Source organism: Corvus cornix, chromosome 1A, assembly GCF_000738735.6.
Source record: "Corvus cornix cornix isolate S_Up_H32 chromosome 1A, ASM73873v5, whole genome shotgun sequence".
Classification (NCBI taxonomy): Eukaryota; Metazoa; Chordata; class Aves; order Passeriformes; family Corvidae; genus Corvus; species Corvus cornix.
Window position 1 is genome coordinate 19,344,889 of NC_047057.1, and position 21,950 is coordinate 19,366,838.

The 21,950-nt window shown below is 38.1% G+C and overlaps 1 protein-coding gene across 4 annotated transcripts in view; it reads right to left on the reverse strand.

Moving 5' to 3' along the window:
* Nucleotides 1-21,950, reverse strand: part of MAPK12 (mitogen-activated protein kinase 12) — a 33,305-nt gene that overhangs the window by 4,085 nt on the left and 7,270 nt on the right. For 3 of the 4 annotated variants that reach the window (XM_039570802.1, XM_039570799.1, XM_039570800.1), the window contains exons 3-10: nucleotides 18,453-18,511; nucleotides 16,949-17,060; nucleotides 8,132-8,161; nucleotides 6,474-6,521; nucleotides 3,354-3,468; nucleotides 2,672-2,743; nucleotides 1,993-2,072; nucleotides 1,168-1,246 (exon numbers count right to left, since the gene is read on the reverse strand). In XM_039570802.1, coding sequence (XP_039426736.1) covers nucleotides 1,168-1,246; nucleotides 1,993-2,072; nucleotides 2,672-2,743; nucleotides 3,354-3,468; nucleotides 6,474-6,521; nucleotides 8,132-8,161; nucleotides 16,949-17,060; nucleotides 18,453-18,511 — 595 coding nt within the window. Of the gene's footprint in view, nucleotides 1-1,088; nucleotides 1,247-1,992; nucleotides 2,073-2,671; nucleotides 2,744-3,353; nucleotides 3,469-6,473; nucleotides 6,522-8,131; nucleotides 8,162-16,948; nucleotides 17,061-18,452; nucleotides 18,512-21,950 lie in introns of all 4 variants that reach the window. The other variant, XM_039570801.1, reaches the window with a different exon arrangement.

Sequence of the window (21,950 nt, forward strand, 5' to 3'; positions counted from 1 at the left end):
AGAACTGCGCTCTGTGTCACCGAATCCAAACCAAGTACACTCTGAAGTTCACGAAGACAAGTTAGTTGTCCATGCTCAGAATCTGAGCTGATTTTATCTGCTACATGGTTTTAACCTCAGCCAAAACAATCCATTAAAATGTCATGTGTTTCCCTCCTGTGGATTTTGGATCAGATCCATTGCTAGACTGTCAAAATGGACTAGTGTAAACAGGTATGATGAATGATTTATTTTCTGTTTTTCTGTCCTGAAAGGATGCTCTTGGGTTTGGAGCCGCTGAAAGGAAGTAGAGGTAGAAGCGTGGGATAGGATGCTTCACCTCCTGCTTGCCACGTATATTCTCTTTAAACTCCTATCCCAGACCAGAAACAGCCAGATGGCCACAGAAATGATAAGGAGAGACATCCTAAAAACTAAATGGAAATGTGTAGCTTGCTGTAGCTGAGAATGTCACTGAGCTAACCATGCAGTAAGTTGTTTATTAATCAGATTTATTTCTACTGTATCTGAACCTAAAATTTTAACTTCTTAAATTGAGAAAATTAAATTATCCTAATTAATATTCTAACAAAACTGGCTTTGGGAGTGTTTAGGTCATTGGGGAATTGATAATGCTTAGGGAGAGTCATTTCAGAACTCTGGCTGCCTCAGGTCATGTCACAGTTATGCACACTTGGAATGCTCTTCTGGCTGTTTATATCTATCAAATCCAAGCTAGTGCTTCTCAGGAATGCACAGATGTTTCTCAGGATGTATTAATTCCATTACTAAAATGTCAGCTTTCCATTTTCTTGTATTTCAACTGCAGATCAGATTGAGCTTTCAGAATTATAGTTCAAATACAGTACAGAGAATATTTTATTACATATACTTAATCTGGCAGGGCTCTTGAGAAAACTGCTCAAGTAAAACCAATGAGCAGGTGCTAGATTGAAACCCAAATTACAAAATACTTTTTTTGTTGTTGTTGTTTCTAAGAAACAACTGATTCCTGGCAAGGTTTAAAATTGGCAAAGTTCAGCCGCTACAATCACAAGTATGAATTATGGAAAGCAAGAGACAGAATAGCACAAGAACCATCACATCACCTGTCACAGGACTGATACTGCAGCTGCCTCCAATGCAAACACAAGAACAAGCTGTGAACATCCACACAAACCGTCTTACCCAAAGGATTTGCATACTTCAAGATGGATGCAAAATCTTTCTTCTGGACTTTTGGAAGGCTTTTGATATAGTTTTTTGCCTTAAAAGAAACATGGATATTAAATTAGATCTTTGCTACCTCTGTAATGTGATAACATTAACTATATGCTTAATAGGTAACTCAACAATATTTTGACAGCAAATTGTACAAATGCATTTTTTCTGATGCTATTCACCTTCTTCCTGAATGGAATTTTTTTTAATCAAGCTTTAAAACCATGATTTAGAAATTACAATGGAAAGCTTTAATTATTAGTGCTCCATTTTTAATATATTTATTCAAATAAATATGTATGAATTATTTGAAAGAATGTCATAGTGAGTTTACAGCAATCTCTAGAAGTGAACCTTATACAGTAGTTCCTTAATATTTAAATTGTACAGTTAGTCTAATGAATAAATTTAGGTCCTTTATAGTAAGGGCTTCAGGATACTAGAAGGACACTAACGTAAGAACAGAAAGAGACATTTGCAAACAACCGGGTTTTCTGAATATCTTCATGCTTTCAGTAGCTTTACAATAAAAGTTGCAATGTATCAGCTCAGCTGTTTATATGGTAAACACTGGAATCTTGAAATACATAAATAATGTTCTGATAACTTTCTGTCATTTCACCCCCCATCTCCAGTAGCTATTGTGGGTGCACAAAGCATTTCAAGGCAGAGAGGGACTATCAGGGACCATATCAGTAGTCAATACGTATTATCTCAGACTGTCAAAGAACTGAGTATGGCTTAAAGTAAAATTAAGACATGGAAAACCAACTGACAAAGCAGAATACTCACATCTTGACTGTGCAATTTTTGAACAAAATCTTGAGTTGGTGTACCTGTTATTTTCATTATTTCTGTGAGTTGGTCCAGATCTGAATACCAGAAATAAGGAACAAATTCTTTCACCATTAGAAAATTAAGCATCCTGCAAAAATAATGCATTTCTTCGCTGTTGGAGAATAATGTAAAAATCTTAATTCAATGACTGAACAGAAGATTTATAAAGGATGAAAGTTCTCCATTTTTTCTTAGAAAAGGCAAAGAAAATATCCTATAATTTGGGAACACATAACTGAATCATCTGCAAAATTTTCTAATATTATCAGGCCCATTCTGTATTTTTAGATAAAAATCAGTCCAAAAGTATTAGAGTATCTGAATAATCAATACATGTATTGCATGCACAAAAAAACCCAAAAAACATAGGTTTTCTATTACCACAGAGCCTTTTACTTGATGATTTGAGAGGTGACTCAAAGATCACTTCTACTGAAAAAAATCAGTAATACAAATTTTAATTGGCAGGTGTGCAAAAGTGGTACAGATATGAAAGAATGATTTAATGAGAAAGGTGCAAGGAATTTTACTATTAATATCAATTTATACTCATCAGTTTTTGAACACTTACTGTATCACATAAGAACCTCTCATAATTTTCTTACATCAGTATCATAAATTCACTGAAGGATACGATCATTTCCCTTGAACAGAGGTCTCCCCGTTATCATCTCAGCCATTATACAACCTACAGACCAGATGTCAACTGAAAAAAAGACCAAGAGGCACATTACCTTGTTCATTTAAATGTGCATAAAATTTAATTTAAAACGTATTTTAAAGAAGTATAAAAATTACCTTTATAGCCTGTTATAAAATAAATGTGTGCCTTGCCAAGTATGATGAATAGCACAAGTAAAACCACCAGACTTTCTAATGAGCAAACCGGAGATAATCTCATAATATGCAGAATGAGTTTCTCAGTAACAGGCAGAAGCACATGCGAAGCTTTCAAAAACTTCCATAGCTATCTTAGTGTTATTTGAATTCCCTCCATTTGCCATTTTCCCCTGTCTGAGTTAAAATCACCACACATTTAGAGGAACACAAGAACAGAGACCAGACCGTCACATCTGTATAATTTAAATAATCTTTTTCTAATCACCTTGGCACTTTCTGTTACTCTCAGAAAACATAAATAAAAAACCCCTAAACTCATGATTACCTGCAATTTATCTACAAGGAAATTATGCATAATTATATTGTCATTTCCACCTCCAATTTCTCTTTAATTTCAGAAACAAAGTCTTGTTTATGTATCACCTGATTCAGTGAATGCTTCAGCTCTGTTAAGATACTTCTAAAGAGACACTGACCTGTCTGAGTATAATGCATCCAGTTAAGTATGACCTCTGGGGCTCTGTACCATCTTGTAACCACATAGCCGGTCATCTCACTGTCTGTATGCCTTGCCAATCCAAAATCCAGAATCTGTAGTGGAAGCACAAAGAACATTCAGATCAGACAGCTCGTTATCTAGTTCATACAGTTCTTTACAACTTAAGGAAAAAAAAATTGGAGCAATCTGCAGAGATTAGTTTATTTTTGTATATTTTTCTCATTGAAGTGCCTTGTTCTCATTTTAAAAATCAAGACAGAGGTAGCACAGAGGTTTGTATAATTTTTTTTTAAGTTACATACTGCTATAGCACCATCAAAAGTTGTAAGACCATTTAAGAAAATAATAAATTATTAACTTATTAATTAAAAAGATACTGGACACATTCAATGCAAAAAATTCCCTGACCACAGAGTCACCATTGTATCAAGTTACAGCTAAAAGAACAGCACCCATTTTAGACAGTGTCAATTGCTCTTACGTCCCAGGTGGCACAATTATTCAAGACTGTGTTCCAACAAAATTCTGAAGTAAGAAGGTATTGTTATTTCTACTTTATGAGTAACTCATACAAAGGAAGATGTCCTCTAGGTCACACTGAAAATCTGCAACAAGAGTAGGGAATTACTATCACTTAGTCCCACCAAGTCTTCTCCAACCTCCAGCATCAACTACAGAGCAACCTTTTGTAAAAAATGCAAGATCAGTGCAATTTTGTTTAAAGTGCTATGCACAATTCAGCTTATTTCTAAGGTTCTCAGCTATTTCTCTCTAGATATAGCAATGTGTACAGCAGCAAGATTAAAACTGAATGTTATGGCCTTTTGTGAACTTCTACAAAATTTGCCTTAAGAAGGCCCACCTCTATGGACCATCAAAAGATGCAGCCAACAGCAAGAAAATTCCACTACTGGAACAACAATCTGTTTGTACTTATTGGAAAGTTCATGCTTCTAATAAAAAGTAGGAGGCTTGGGTAAGTAAAGTTCTATTGAAGATAAATCATGGTCACACACAGACAACTAAATATGAAGATTTGCATGACCAGCCAGAGGTTGCCATGTGAATCAGGCTGCACATGTTTATTGACAGGCAAGAGTTTTTACTAGGGACAGCTGAGCATTCTTATATCAAGAGTCATGTTTTTGTAATGCTCTCTGCAATTAAACATTCTAAAGTATTTCAGGATAGTTTCATCATTCCCTGGCACTAACAAAGAGGAAAGTTATATTTTCAGTCACAAATCAAGACTACAAAATGTTATGGCTTATCTTTATTGCCATACTTGAAATATCATTTCCGTGTTTTCCTCCTAACTACTGATTACCAATCAATTTAAAAACAGAAATAGAATGCAAAGGGAGACATTTTTATTTGTACTAATTGAATGCACTTGATTGTGGCTGATTCTTTGGGTACTGAAGGGTATATTTACTAGACTCAAAATATTTGTAGTGGCAAAATACACTTTTATATATGGCTTTCCAATTTATTCTACATATTCTACATATTCAGCACACATTATATTTTCCCAGTAAGATAGCAGGGAGGGTGGAAGAAAAAGAAAAAAAATTTATGTAATAGGTCAAAGCCAGATGTGGTACGGTCTATTCTGTCGCAGTCTTTTAGGCATTTTATCTACCAAGGCTTGAGACATGTAGAGTTGGAAACAGCTACAATACAATTTGGTTTTGTATATTTGTAAAAGTAGAAAATGACAGCAAGAATTTTTGTGTATTATGTTTTAATTTCATGATTTATTTTCATTCACATGTTCATTAAGCTCAGGAACAAGCGTATCCTATTTGTACTTAATATTAACCTAGTACCATTTCAACAACTATCTTCATATAAAACTTTTATTCTCACTCTCTAATCTTCAACTTTTCAGCTGGAACTTCCACAGTAATTTTCAGAGCAAGTTTGAAAATCCTTTTTATAATTTGTGAGTTATGAAAGAATGAGCCAATTCCCCATAGCTCCTCAAGGATGGCTCCCCTTTGACTCAGCAAACTTAATTTTCCTAACTTGCTTCAGTAACTGCAGCAAAAATAACTTGTAACTTTGAGACTACAGAAAGGGCAGTGATTTCCCCTCATGCACCCTGCACTGTCACTTTTCTGATACCTATGTAGGAGTTGAGAGCATCAGATGAAGGAGCCAGAGACCTCATTGTGAAAAACAGAACTAATAGCCTACTAATTAATTAGCCATTCAAGGAATTGTTCCAACTTGCCTACAGCCTCACTGTCACTGGAGTTGATGCAAGGAAAGCTGCCGAGTGCACAAACATGGGGGAAAATGGTTGGACTACCCCTGGCAACTTGATCCTGTGCCTGCATAAACTGACTTGGAGAGTGTGCGGAAAAAAATGTGTTAAATGAGCAGATACACATCAGGAGACTGTATTATGAAAGAATGTCTTAGACCTGGCCTGCATCTCAAAATATAATTGTGCAGCTGGGGGTGGGAGGGAAGACAACCATATACAACTGCTTTTTTTAGATTTTCCTCTTTTCCCATCACCCTGGGATCCACTCACCATTTGGCCTACCTACAAGCCAGGAAAAGTCAATGGCTTTTTGTGTTAGATAGGAAAACTCTAAAATCACAGGAGCCTGGAACATTCAGGTCAGTCTCCAAAGACCAAAAAGTTGTATTACAATGGCTACATGCAAGTATGTAGTTTGTATGCTGTATGCTAAAAAAAACTTTTGTAGTGCTTTACATCACCTTTTATTTTATTCAATTGAGGGTGTCCTTCACAACCTTCGCTCTTCTGTATCTCCCACCTTGTAGAATTAGACTTTTCTATTTATTCAAAGCTGAAATTCTCACATAACCAAATCACTCCCATAAACTCTTATGTCTCTTTTAGGGGGGAAACCCTGGCCATAAGATCTAATGTGTCCTTACACATCAGGACACAAAAGCCCCCATTCAAATTCCATGTTGTGAGGATGTACAGGCCAATTGTGATTCAAGAACAAAAAGCCTGGCCCAATGCTGAAACCAGCCAGCATGTCTACAGCTGCTGCACCTGTTGTCTTCTGTCTTCTAACACATCTGACTGGTTTTGCAAATAAACATACCTTACCTTCAATTCACAGTCTTCATTTACTGCCAAGTTTCCAGGCTTTAGATCCTGCAACCAAATTTGAAATGAATGTTAATTTTCTTTTTATTTTACAGAAAGACAATAAAGTACTCATTCTTTGCCTTCTTTCTGGTTTTATAGTTTTTATGTAACTATTTTGAACAGCAACAGGTAAAATGATGTCATAACAAATAACACAAACAAGGACACAAACTTGCATATGTTTGGCTTTTTTCCAGTATCTTTTCTCCCCAAGAAAAACCAAACTGTTTTGTTTGTTTGTTTGTTTTTCTGCTAGAAGTCAGGAAAATACTTGCCACTGAAGGAATTCACTCATTTTTCTATGAGTGGGGTTTGGACATAAACCTGTTGCATTTAATAATAACACCACAAGGTTAACAATTCACATATATAGCTCTGGATTGTACATGTTGCATATCAAAATATGCATTATAAAGGTTCCTTACCCTGATAGAAGGAGTACTGAAGGAAACAAACAAGATATTACATAAAACTCTAAGCTCTCTTCTCTGGAAAAATCAATTTCCTAAGAAAGTCAATAGAACTGCAACATGAAAAAAGTATTCCCTCAAGTCTCTTAAGCCACCTTAGGGACATCTAATGATGTTCCACAGTTGTAAAGTTTAGCAAAGGGAAGAGTACTGGCAAGGACTAAGATGATATTGCAACATCAGTGACACACACACAGAGTCAAAAATACATTTTCCTTCAGCTTTTTCAAATCTTTGTTTGGTACACTTAAGCACAAGATCTTCAGAAGTATCTTCTCTCTGAACTTAAACAGGGATCCACCTGTTTTATACAGAGATGTTCTAAGAACAGAGGGGCCTTGGAGAGAAACAATTTGGTGCAAAAAACCATAATGAAACCAAGTTGTTCAAGGGTCCAGAGGGACCTTAAAAAAGACTAAGCAATGATAAGTTTAGCCCATGATCCCAGCAGCTGCAAAAATAAAACCATAAATACCTTATTTTTTCAGTTTGCATAGTTTCCGCGTCCAGCTTAAAGATACTATACAATGTGCAGTTTCTACGGTGCTCCCGATACTTTATTAGAAATGGATGATTTCTGTTCTAATGCAGTTTTGGGGGAAGATATGCTGCTTGGTACCACAAGGGCATCATTCAGAACTCCTTCACAGTGCAGAACTGATTTTAAGTGGACTTTTATACAGAAACAGGACTCAAAAAGCATCAAATGCTTAATTTTGCTTAGAAAAAAAATTGAGGTTCTATAATTTTGGACAATATTTTCAGTTTCTATGGTTCCCCCAAAATTTTGAACACTAATATAATGTTAAAAGAAAACCTAATCATTGTTTTTAAGTTTAATCTTCATTAAAAAAAAATACAGAAAAAACTTTTATTCATCTAAATTTAGACACTATTTGCTCTTGTGGGGACTTAAAACTCAACTTCACAAAGTAATTCAAGAACCCCAAATCTAAGCTGTATTCAGTGCAACTTGAGCTTACACTTACATAGCCATGCCACCTTTTGTTCCCACTGAAGAAGAAACCAAAGGCACCAAGAGAGAAAACCGATAAATGGAATTTCAGGCATATTTATGAGCATGCTTATACACAAACATCACTCACATTATCAAAATATAGACATCTTTCATGTTTTTCCACTTACCCTGTGAATTATGCCTGATGAGTGAATATACTGTAAAAAGAGAAAGTATTTTTTTAGTTAAGGTCCTGACTTTAAAAAATAGTCTAGGGTAGGAGAGAAAGTACTTTTTCATGGTGCTAAAGTGAACTGAAATTAGAAAATGGTCATTTATTGCACAGAAGATCCCTTTAGCTATGATTTTAACTTTCAGATAACTATACTAGCATTTCTTCCTTTCCCTCCCCAATAATGAGAAACCACTTTTGGCATGCATATATATATATATATCAGAATGAAACATGATATTTTATGTATCAGAAATGCTCTCCTGCAATAGGTGTCTCTGGTGTGCCATCATAGTTTAGATTCATATGCTTCAGCAGCACTGACTTTTAAGAGATCACTAAGATTGGGATGAAGGCCAGTCAAGGTCTTATCTGAGAGTTCTTGCTACATGCTTCAGTATTTCCTCAATGGAAAATGGAACGGTTAAGTTGAAAGACATTCTCTTTGCTTGAATATCTTCATCACTTATTCAGTGACCTATTTAAGGGCTCACAAAAGCCAAACCAACAAACAACACCCAGGACTAGTTCTTTTGGGATGATACCTGATCAAATACAGATGTTTGAACCCATGAATGCCACCGAATGATCCCCACTGAGGTATGCAGGTTCTCTCACCAGCTGAATGATACCCTAGAAGGGACTATTTTCATCACAGTAAATAAAGGGAACCTCTAGTAACTAGTTCAGATATAGGCATCTCTTGCAAGGATTGAAATACAGAGAGTTCTTCTGAACAGAGGACATGGCTTCCAAGAGCAGCCTGGGATGTGCTAATTCCTTCAGGTGTCGGGAACTGATCTAAAACTCCAAGACCATACTAGTGATGCTATGAAACACAAGAACAATAAAACTTTTTAAATAAAAAGACTTGAGAAAAGATTAATAAGATGTAAATCCTCCAGCTTCACCTGAATAATTTTAATTTTATTCCACCCTGAAGAATGGAACATGTGGCAATAGAGTCACTGTGAACCACCTGGCAGAGCCAGAGAAGACCAAGCAGGAACAGCCAGTATAACATCACAGAAATGCACAGAAGAAAGGAGCTTTGCAGGACAATTGCAAATCAGCCACAGCAATGACCACCTTCCCCAGCAGCCCTCAGAACAGGCAATTAACCACACACATGCAACAGTCCCTCTGCAAAGGAGTCCTCATAATCCAACTGATGAGAAACACCAAGACAAAGAAAGCAAAGCTACAGAACAAAAACCAACTTCTTCAGAGAGATCCAACGTGCATTTCAGACTTAGATTTCTGAACTTAAAAAAAACCCCATACAACCTAAGCAGCACAAGATCTGCATTTAAAGTGCCAAGTTTTTTAAGCAGTGACTGAAAAAATCTCTGACAGTTAATTTTTCCTCTCTTACACCTGACAGGCCACATCAGATGTGGTCTCATAGGTTCTGAAAAGAGGGAGGGGTGAAAAAGCCCCCACTTCCTTTAATCCTGTGCCTACAACTTTACCAATCCAGCCCAGGCTGTGGTAGGGCCCTGCTGCTGCACGGTCACACTACTGACTGCTGTGCCAGAGCCCAGGCCTTTCTTGGCATCTGCAGTGGACCAGTTCCTGCTACAGATTACTTGCAGATTGGGCAAGGTTTAACATCACCCGTAGGAAATGCCAAAGCCCTTCACAGGATTTCCTGGGGCTGACACAAGACGTTTGAGGGCACACGGCTGCTCCACAGAATGTTGGCTAGAAAACTGCTACAGCAAATAAAAAACTACAAAATGTTGTATCTGTCACGGATGTGTGTGAAGTGAATTGGGACAGGAGGAGGAGGAGGAAGTCTGTCAATTGTACATGAAGACCATAGGCACTTAAAAAATCCTCAAAAACCACCAAACCAGAAATGTAACTGTAAATAGCTAAACTCCCAATACATTCAGAAAAAGATGTCCTCTGTCATAGCTATCTTGATCAAGGATATTACAATGTCTACTTGCATTCTAAATTATTGCAATGTCTTCTAACTGAAGCATCTTGATTTTCCAGAACAGATGCTTAATATATTCTATAGTCGGTTTTCGCTGCTAAGACTGTACACAGTAAGGAAACAGCTGGCAGACCCAGTCATTTGGCACCCAAGAATGCAGAATGTAGAAACAGGAATTAAAAGGTCTGCACCCTTCACAGTTTTAGTTAATCTCACCTGTTTGGAGAGAAGAGTGTGGTTTTCCTGGCATTCTCACCCCACTGAAGGTTTTCTGAGTGTTCATAGCACCAAAATCATGTTAACACTTTGGGGAAAGCTCCTGTGTTTTCTAAATGTTCCTCTTAACATAACACTACTGAGATTACATAAAATAGCAGTTATTCCTGATGGTAATGTACACATCAGCCTTTTTGCAAGCTGAAATACTGGTGCTGTGCTGCAGTGTTTCTTTAACAACAGCAGTATTTTTTTAACTGCATTTTATTATCTCCTGGCAGGTAGCAACACTGGAACTATACCGGTCTTCATTCAGAAGATTTTCCATTTCTGTTCAACAGCCTTCTGAAATGGGATCCTGTTCTTACTGGTTCTACTCATTAAATTAGCCATTTATTGACAGATTTTTCACTCTTAACATGGCAAAACGATTCAGAACAGAGTAGACATATTCTTCACAATGTTATTACCACTTCACCTGAACCATGTTTGACTCAAGAACCCAGTTAACATGAGTGAAGTGCCTTGGAGCACAGGAGCTCTGTGCATTATCCTAAAGATGACTTTTGGTAGCATGCATAAATCCTGGAATGCAAGCTTCAGATCATGCTAGGAAGTCATCCAACAATCATCTAAATTTTAAGCATTCTTTTCTGTATATGTAATCTCTACATAAAATAAAAAGCTAATCAAAAGGGAATTAGCAAAGACTCGGGAGACTGTGGTCTAGGCAACATGCAGAATGAAAATGAAAAGCATCTTGGCAGGGAAGTAAAAACTGAAGAGGAAATGAGTCAGAGGGGGAAGGAAAAGCAGAGAAGCAGAAAAAATCGAGCATAAATGTGAACAAAAGGCAGCAAATACAGATGAGAAAAGGAGAGAACTAGCAGTAGGTAAATCTTACCATAAGTATGGCAAAAGAAGCTTGAACAGGTGTTTGTGTGGCCCAAGAGCTGTCTGTCCCTTCTCAAGCACTATGAATAGAGAGGACTGACAGCCACCTCCCCAGACCTCTATGAACAGGAGGCATTCCTGCAGAAGGGGGACCCAAGACTGAAAGCTCCAGTCTCTTTCCACCTACACAGAGAGACATTTATGTTTAGCTTGCCTTCTGTACTCCTTGACAATACACAGCTTTTCTGTCAAACAACAACAAAAAAGAAATTATGAAAGCCCTTCCAAGATGCAAGCTTGCACTTAAGTAAAATTTAATGCCTGACTAAGGCCCAACTAGGAAACAAAGGAGAGGCGCGTCATTGTTTTTAAGTGGTGTCACATCACATTGAGTTCTGATAAATTACAAGGCTTGAAAAAGGAAGAAAATGAATATTTCATTCACTGTAGAAAAAAGACAGTAAAATAAGAACTGACAAAAAAGAACTGTACAGTCTTGCAGAGCAAAGGCTGAAGAATTGATACAAATCTTCACGAACTCAGTATGAACTTTCTCTTGCCCTCAATTTATACATGATTTTTAAAATCAAGCCTGTTGAGCACTTTGTATACAGCCAATCCAGAACCAGCCTACAGATAGAATGTAGAAATGAAGCCTGCAAGGAAACAACTGGGGGGCTTAGCAAAAATCTCCCTTATCCCTTCACAATACATCAGTCATGCAGTTTTTCCTACATGCATTTAACGGTCACATGTAAACAGGTTGTTACAGTAGGATTTGAAATGTGACAAAAATAATGAACAGCCTTCTTGCCTTTGACCAGACATAAATACAGATACCATGAAGATCTTATATACTTTACAAAGGACAAATGCACATTGCAGGTTACATCTTTAACACAAAAAAAACCTCTTCAGAATAGATGCCATCAAAGTTAAAAGGTGAAAAACAAAGTCATCATACAAATGAGAGGCTAAGTTTGAGAAGCTGAATGAGTTTTACCACAAACATCTACAGGGTGGCATACTCCTCCTTCCCAGGTGTTGCAAGCACTTTTCCCTTATATTGCCTCAACTGAGCACTAGCTAAGTTTATGTTTGTTCCCTATGACCCGCCAAAAAAGCAATCCAAGTAAACACAGATGGGCTGTCTTTAACCCAGATACAGTAGACCTTAAAAAGTACAAGATTTTCATGCAAAACTTGGCTAACCCTTTCTTAAACAGCTAATTTACTGGTATCTGTAAAAGAATAAACAAATTACTGACTCATTTTCTTTTTCCTCTGCATGCTAGCAACACTGCTTTTTTTTTTTTTAAACACATTTCCTAGCACAGACAGGGCTACAAGAATGTGCCTTAAACACTGGACCACTCCTACTTCTTAAAAATATTTCCAGCTAGGTGTGTATTTCTGGCTGAAATGGTGCAACGAGAATCCAAAATTTAATGGAACAGATACAGCAAAGACTGTTCTCCAGAGTTTGCTGAGTAATATGAAATAACAAAACAGACTAGTAGATGAATAATATTTTATTTCCTGCTGGTAATTTTGAGGTAAGTACAGATGTGCTCTCAAAAACACGGGGTAAGAAACTATTCAGGCAAACCATTTCTTACAGAAGATCTATCACCGTTACTATCTCAGCATCCCTGCTGGTTGCTATATAACTGCTTTTATTCTTATGTCACTCCCAGAGGAGACAGTCCTTCATGAACACTTTCAGCATGTGTTCTTTACACAGGATGCAGTCCTTTAGGAGAGGACTGCTCCAGTGTGGATCCCCCATGGACCACAGGTCTTGCCACATAACTTGCCAGGGGCCTGCTCCAGCACAGGCTCTCTGTGGCCTGGCTGCAGTTTCATTTAGGGCACATGCCTGGGCCCCAGCATGGGGTCCTCCATGGCTGCTGTGTGGATATCTGCTCTGTCATGGTCCTCCTGTGCCGCCTCCTGTGCAGCCTGTGCCACCATTGCCTTCACAGCCTGCAGGGAAATCTCTACTCCAGCACCTGTAGCATCTTCTCCCCCCCTATTCTCACTGACCCTGGTGCCTGCAGGGCTGTTTCGCATTTTCTCACTCCCCTCTCACAGCTGCTGCACAGCAATTTTTTACCCCTCCTGAATCTATTACCACAGCTGTGCCACGCATTTTGCTGATGGGCTCAGCTTTAGCCAGCAGCAGGTCTGCCTTGGAGCCAGCTGGAACATGGTTCAACATGGAGGCACTTCCTGGTGTCTTCTCACAGAAGCCACCCCCCTGCAACCTCCACTAACAAACAAACCCTGCCACAAACTTGCCCAATATATCCCCTTAAATTCCTGCTGTTTTCTTCCTCTTTTCTTCCTTCAACCACACACAGTTGCTCCATGTGGATTCCAGATTTTCTGATTCACAGACTTCAGCATCAACCTTTGGGGCCACAAGTGCTGCTCTGTTGGTACATTATCTGTCAGATAACGTACATCACTAGGACCAAAATATGTTTCTAAGCCATTTCACTGGCTTAGACTTAATTAAATTAATTATTCATCCTTTCCACTACATTCAACCTAAGCTAATTATTTACAGTTCATATATTGCTTGCCTGTAAAGTTAATACAAATGATGTTTTTAATCCCTAGCGAATAGCATGCCTCTCCTGGAAACCTCCTTCCCAGACAGTTACATCAACTTAAACAGACCACTCCACTTACACAGTCCTTGAGAGAACACTTACTAGGACAGTTTTGTGACCAGGGAACTAATGACAAAACTGAAATCATAACTCCACATTTGAAGTCCAGATGAGAGGTGAATTCCCTCAAGTTTAAATACAAACAATTTCCCCAAACCTGGCTTTAGTTTATCTGACTTTACTTCCAGCATTTGTAAAATGGGAATTATTGCACTTAAATGCGCAACTGTAGAACACAAAGGATAATTACTCAGCATATGTAAAAAGCTATGTGAGCAAAAATCTACTAAAATACGAACACAAAATCCAGGGTAGGATCAAAGAGAAATCAATAATGCAGGACTCAACAAAAATGTGTATTTATTATGTTTTGTGATGGGAGTAAAACAATTTTGACCTTCTGTATTTAAGTGCTGAGAGACAACAGAATCGTGGTTATGCTGTTCCTGATGTTCACGTCCAGGCACAGCATGCTGCTCTGCTGCATTAACTAGTTTTTAATAGCGTTTGGCAATGCCAGTACAGATCTGGATGAATCTGCATCCTGATGGATGTGCCAGACTTTCCTGTATCAAAATCAGGTCTGTATTTCCACTGCACAAGCACATCCCTACACTGACTTCACTTACCTGTACAAGCACAGAGGAAATTCTGCCCATACATTGTGTGTTGCAGGCACAGGACCATAAAACCAAAATTGTACAGAGCCAGCAGCAGCCAAGGAATGACATTTAATTTAAGACACTGCCATTCCACAGCCTCCTTACACCATGTGTCTCCAGAGCAGCAACGGGAATTAAACAGCCGCCACTGCAGGAGAGCCTGGATAAAGTCTGCAGACCTTGGTCAAGGTTTTTCTTCTCTTGGAATTGCGTCACCGAAAGAAAAAAGTAGTAAGGAAGTAGTAGCCTTTTTATGATCAACAGCTGTGTATACCCAAAAGGTAAACACAGTAATTTAAGAACTGTAGTACCAATATAGACCAAGAATCATTTCCACATCTCATTAACATAGGTTATAGATAAAAACAGGGAGCTTAAAGAGTATCTTCTTTTTGCATTGTAAGACCATGAACTTCAATATACACAGTCCAATTTTTAAAAGCCAAATAGAAGAAAAAAGGAGTAGTAATAATAAACGGCATTTAGCAAAAGATGAGGAACAAAAACATACAAAACCCATCATAGCTACTACATTTAGATCATTCTTGTGAGAGTCAGTTAAATTCAAGATTATCTCGTTTTGCTATAGCTGTAAGCTCTGCAGTCCACAGAAGTAAAATATCTAAGAGATAAAAGAGAGATGAATATTAACATTATTTCTGAGAAAGAACAGAGGATTAACATTCAGGCTTACTATCTGTAAAGAAAAAAATCATGAGCAAGCTCAACAACTAACTTACAGATGGCATTTGGTAATACTTTTTATTTAAGAAAATGATACGTTGAAATCATTATTCTTCCCAAGACTTACTGGAAGAGCTACAAGATGAAGCTTTCCTACACAGTTCAAAACTAGACAAATCTTCATGGTCCCTTATAGTCTTTTATGGATCCTTCCTAATTTCACAGTGTAAAACAAGGGCACATAATAAAAACCTATACTAGAAGTCAAGATCAAGCAAAGGTGGCAGGAGGCAAGAACTCCTAGGGAAACCAAAACATAAAAAAGTGTACGTGAGGTGGAAGCAGAGTCAGGTCACCCTGCAGGAATGTGGAGACACTGCCCAAGGGTGCAGAGATGGAATTTGGAAAGGCAAAGCCCTCTTGGTCCTGAACCTGGTAAGAGACACAAAGGTCAACGTGAAAGGCTTCTACATGCAAACTGGGAGCAAAACCAAAACTGGGGAAAACACAGGCAACTGCACCAGGGGCATGAAAAAGCCAAGGTACTCATGGTCATCAGCAGATGCTCCTTATGATGATAAGAAAGCAAATACTGCTCATGTCTTCAAAAGGGTAAGGAAGAAGAGGATCAAGAAAGGCCGGTCAGCTGCACCTCACTCTCTGGGAATGTAATAAGCAAGTAATTCTGGAAATCATTTCCAAACATTACAAGGACAAAGAACTGATTGGCAGTAGTCAACAGGGATTTACAGAAGAAAATCACACCTGATAGCCCATTAGCCTTCTGTGATAAGACAACTGGCTTGGTGGATGACAGGAGGGCAGACAGTGCTGTTTACCTTGACTCGAACAAGGCTTTTCAAATTTTCTCATAACACCCTGAGAGACAGGGGAATCTAACAGGAGTTAGATTAATGGACAGTGACTGAACTGCCTTGATCAAAGGGTTGTGATCAGTGGCAGGAAGTCCAGCAGGAGGCCCACCATCAGCTGTGTCCCCCTTAGGGTTAGTACCGAAGTCAGTCCTGTTTAACATTGTCATTGCTGACGTGGATGATGGGACAGAGCGTTCCCTCAGCAACTCAGCAAATAATGCAGAATTGAGAACAATATTCACACACCAGATGATTGTGCTGCCATTTAGTGAGACCTCCACAGGCTGAGGAAATGGGCTGACAGGAATCCACCAAAGTTCGACAGAAACCTGGGAAGAAATAACCCCATGCGCCAGACAAGGCCAGAGATTGACCAGCTTGGCAGAGAAGGACCTGTGCCCCTGCACCAAAGACAGCCAAAAGCCTCATGCATTAGGCAGAGGATTGCCAGCAACTTGAGGGAGGTGATCCTTTCCCTTTTCTCAGCTCTGGTGAGACACACCTGGAATGCTGTGCTCAGCTATGGGCCTCCCAGTTAAAGAGAGACACTGAAGCAAACCCAGTGAAGCTTCATGATGATGATGATGGGACTGTACCATCCAATGTAAAACAAGAAACAGAGAGCCAGGATTTTTTAGCTGTAAAAATATACTTTATATAATAAATTAATATAATGGGTTTTATTTAATATATATTCTTTTACTATACAAGGTGAGATAAATTTTAACCAGCTATTAAATTATAAGTATTTATAGTTCTCCATAACAGTTTGCTAGGAAAAAAGACTGTGAAATCAAAATAGTAGTAGGACTGGCAAACCTTTAAGCCTTTCAACATCTGATATACCAGGAACTGGATTCGATCTTCAGTTAATTTCTCATGCTTCATTATCTTACTCAAGTCTGTTCCCATAAATGGCATGACGAGGTAGCTTAAAACAAAACAAACAAATAAAAAACCAAAACAAAGCAAAAACAAAACCAAAAAAACCCCCACAAAGCCCCCACAAAAAACCAAAAAACAAAACAAACGCAACCCCCAAAAAATGAAAGAAAACCAAACAGATTAGCTTGATTAACTTTGTCACGTAAATTTAAACATAGATGTATATGTTATAATCCACTTACAACATTAAATTATAGATCATTCCATTTACCAAACAATTCCTTCATCACCCTCCTACCCTCCAAGCCTATTTTTATCTGATTGTCATAAAGAGGTATTGCCCAGTTCTGTCACTGATTATGGAAATTTGCTAGTTATCAGAACTAGCTTAGAAAGAAGCTAACCAAAACCGTTGTGATATTTCAAAGACTGCTACACAGAAAACTAAGACATTCATGCAAGGCAATGTCTCTCACAATCATGACCACCTCATTGAGCTAGAAAAATTTGGAGGATGATTTTAAGGTCTCATTTAAAACACAGTGCTTCAATGCTCATCACATACATGTGCATTCTATTACATATGCTGTATAAAATCCTAGCACAATAAACAATATGGACAACATTCCTCATCAGTATGAACACATGCTCCACGTCTTCTGTACTTCATTTTCTACATTTTTCTGTCAGATAGCTTTCTTTGTTAACATATAAATACACAAGGTTGTTTAGGAAACATAGCTACACTAGATGAAATCCAGAACAGTTCTAACACAGGAAATCTACATTAAGCCCAAAAGGATTTCTGAGCATTGTTTCTCTAGCAATTTCTTCTAATTCACAAGAATTGCAGCAGTAAACAAGTAAAACAGCAGACATGTTAAACATCTTGTGTCTGAGATGCCACCAAAAGGTCAGTGAGATGTGGTAGAAACAACCTGTATCAGGTGCTGTTTGGACCACTGACTGGGAAAACAGTCACAGGGCACAACAGACCAAAATGCAGATAAACACAAAAAAATTCAGCAGCATCAGCACTTCTTAACTGATCCTTGAATTAGGATGGTTCCCACTGAGATGTGCCGTGTAGTAGGGATAACTTTCAGCCTACCTGATTGGGTTAAGAATTGTCCTACCATTTGAGAAACCTGGGCCTTAGGGTAAGAAATCAATACTCGAAAGGTGGATTAGGAAATTCACCAAACTGCCATTTACTAGGGCTGAAAGAAGTACATACCTCGTAGGACAGGAAACTGGTTCTAACGACAACCTGAAAACCCCAGCTCATCAAAGCTGCACGTAAGAGTTGTATTAAGATGAAACTCAGAAAAAAAAAGTCCATGAAGCAACGATTTTGAAATTCTCTATTTAAAAAGCAACAATGCTCCCGCACAAGCAACAATGCTCTTCTCCAAAACACAAACAACTTGGAACTTACAAGTCATTAAACTTCTCCAGTGTTACATCTGGTGTGAAGACATCCAAAATTCCAATGACCTAAAAAAACCCAATAAAATATTAATGATTGATTTGACACAATAAAGTCTAAATCACCTAATAAATGAAAAAATATAATCCAAAACATTTCCACAGTGAGACATTAGCTACAGGCATAAATATGGCAGAAAGAATACCTAAAATAGTGCCAGGATTTATTTGCTAGATTTTATAACTCAGAGGGCAGCTTTACCCTGTGATACAAAATATAAGAAGTATCTACTGGAACTAAAAGTTTGGAGGCTAACAGTTTTATGTAAGAGGAGACAGTATTTTATCACTTGAACTACTGAAGGGTTGAAAATAAACCAGACAAATCAGTCCATAATATGAAGCACTCATAAGTGCTCTCCACCTAGCTGGGCTTGCTGCTTATTAATGAAGTACACTTTAAACATCTTCTAATTTCAGTAACAGGGTAATTTAGGTACATAGACTACAATAGCTAATTGGAAGTACAAAGAAGAAACTAGAACTAAACTGGTTTTACTGAGAAAAAATTAGCAAGAACTTTATATGATTTACTGTGGCTCATACATTAGGTTCTCCAAAGAGCTTTTTTTGTCAAACAAAGGCATTCTATCACTGAACAGAGAAATAACAATCTAGTAAAATGGATTTTCCACCACAGCTTTTCCTATTAGTATGGTTTTTGGGAGAACTATACAAACTGACTGGGTACATTACACTAAATACCAATGCTTCTTTCAAGCCCATTAAACACCAGAAAATTAAATATACACAACTCAATGCCCGAAAAGAAGTAGCTGGAATTATCTAAAGCCAGACTTTAGTTTAGATGCTGCTTAATCCAGGCAGTGCCAAAATAACACAGGCTTTTAGAGCTGTTTCTTTTCTACCTCTGCTCCTAATTCACGACCATTTCTGTCTGTTCAGAGGAAGACTGAGAGTGCTTGTGGCACTTCCCAGGTGCAGGCTGCTATGTCACAGATTCACAAAATAGAATTCTGAGTTGGAAGGGACCCATGAGGACCATCAAGTGCAACTCTTAAGTGAATGGCCTGTACAGGGATTGAACCCACAACTTTGGCATTATCAGCATCATGGGGCTGTGCAGGGCTTTGCTAGAAAGCAAGCTAGAAGACTAATAACCTTTATAACCTTGTTCAACTCTATCTTTGTGGCCACACACACATCAGATCATACATCAAGAACTGATCATCCAAATCAGGTATCTTTAAAAAAAAAAGTGAAAATAAAGAGAAGCATGAGCAGAAATGAAGGGGGGAAATGCAAGAAAAGGACAACTTCCTTTGTTTAAAGCTTTAAATAAAAATCGCCAACCATGATGAAATCTTTACTGCACGTATTTTTAGTCTTTCCACATTAAGGGCCAACTACTACAGTTAGCCTGGATATTATCAAAATGTCACAATGATGAAGATAGAAAAACTAATAAAGATGAAGGCAGAAAATTACAACTCCCTTTCTCTGTAGCCACATATATCTTTGAAAAGAAGTCACTAATAATATTTACCTGGGACTGTTATATGAAACTAACTCAAGAAGAATAACTACCATAAACCAATAATTAAACCCACAGAGTTATTATTTGAAGCAATACCTCTAGTGCTAACATTACAACAAGAATTTTCTTTTTTATGACCGTTTTACATAAGGTTTTCCTTTTCTCTGTGGAGGTAGTGAGAGAATGGAGGAGGACAGGATTACAAAGATGTACATCACAACAATGGAGCATAATGCAGCTCTACAGGCATTTCCTAAGGCAGCGTGTATGCGCAAACACACACACAGAGCATACACAGCCAGGAAAGTTGCACAAAGAAGGAAGTTAATAATTTAGCAGTAATTTTATTTAATACGTATCTTTCCTTATCAAGCCCCACTTCCTCAGAAGTCTTACTTGTTCCCCTTAAGCAGATATTTCCATGCCCTCATACACCTAAGCAAGAACCATCAGAAAATAAACGTCATCACATCTGAATGTAGCAGTGAAAGACACTGGGACACCACAATAAAAAGGGACACAGAGGAGGATGAAATAATGTGGCTGCTCTATCACATCCATCTGTGCACCAAGGCATTATCAGGCATCCCCTGTGAAACACAGGAGCATGAAGAACATGTTTCCATACAGAACACACCAGCCCCAAAACACACTAAAGAAGTTCACTAACATTCTAAGGCGTAGCCATTCCAGTACACAGAGCTCCTGATACTTAAAGCTGCCTGATGTACACTACTGCTGAGGTAAGGTCACAGACTCATGGAGACAGACCTATCACTGCTGCAAATCCTCTACAGCAAATGAAGCCACCAAGACCAATGCCCAGCTCCTGAAGAAGGGAATTTTAAATAATGAACCAGAAAACTCTTTAAACATGCCAAGGATTTTGCAATACTACTTCTCTTGCTTTACAAATCAGGTTTTCTAAGAATCCTGAAATCCATCTTAATGTCCAAAATTGTAAGACATACTAATAGCTAATAAATTTCAAAATAAAAGTGAAGGGACTAATTTCCTTTTCCTCAGAGATCTTTATTTAATAGCTGTGGTTTGGGATTATCTTCCTGTACTGGAGCAGAGTCATTCATATTTCCATTCAGGCCAGAGATTTTTGCAGCTATATTAAGCACAAGGAAGTATGGGATAAAATAAATCCTTTGAGGAAGATACAACTCCAGCTACTTGTTCAGGAAAAGGGAAAGAATTGAACGAAGTGTAGTCAACTCCCTCCTTTATAATATGATGGAAAAATCTGTTTCTGTCTGAAATGCTCTCAATAAAGACAGTATTTGTAAAGAACTTTATGATACTTAAAATATAATGTTCCAGCACAAAGTAAACCACCATAAACAATCACAAGAATAATTTATTTTTCATAGTGTTGCCTATATGAAATGTAACAGAGATATCTATGAAACCTTCTGTAAATGTATATGTGGTATTAATCAGCACAATTACTGACACTATCAGAGATGGAAGCCCATCTGAGGAATGAACCCAGCAGAGTCTGCAATGGCAATGAAAAGCATCTGTGGAAATCAACAGCAGTGCTGCCTTTTCAGGGTCTTATTTTTACCCCTATTAACTCTGCCAAAAGTCAATTTCTCAAATAAATAAGCCCACAAAGAATGCATCTACTGTACATTTGACTGAAAAATAACCTGGATTTCTTCAGCCTCCACTGAAGCACTTCAACAGCTTTTATCTCAAGGACAGGGTGTAAACACTATGTAACTCCCACAGAACCACTGATTGGTTCGGGTTGGAAGGGACCTTTAAGCTCATGTAGTTCTAACCCCTTACCATGAGCAGGGACACCTTCCACTAGACCAGCTTGCTCAAAGCCCCACCCAACCCAGCCTTGGGCACTTCCAGGGATGAAGCATCCACAACTTCTCTGAACAACCTGTGCCAGTGCCTCACAGTAAAGAATTTCTTCCTTATGTCCAA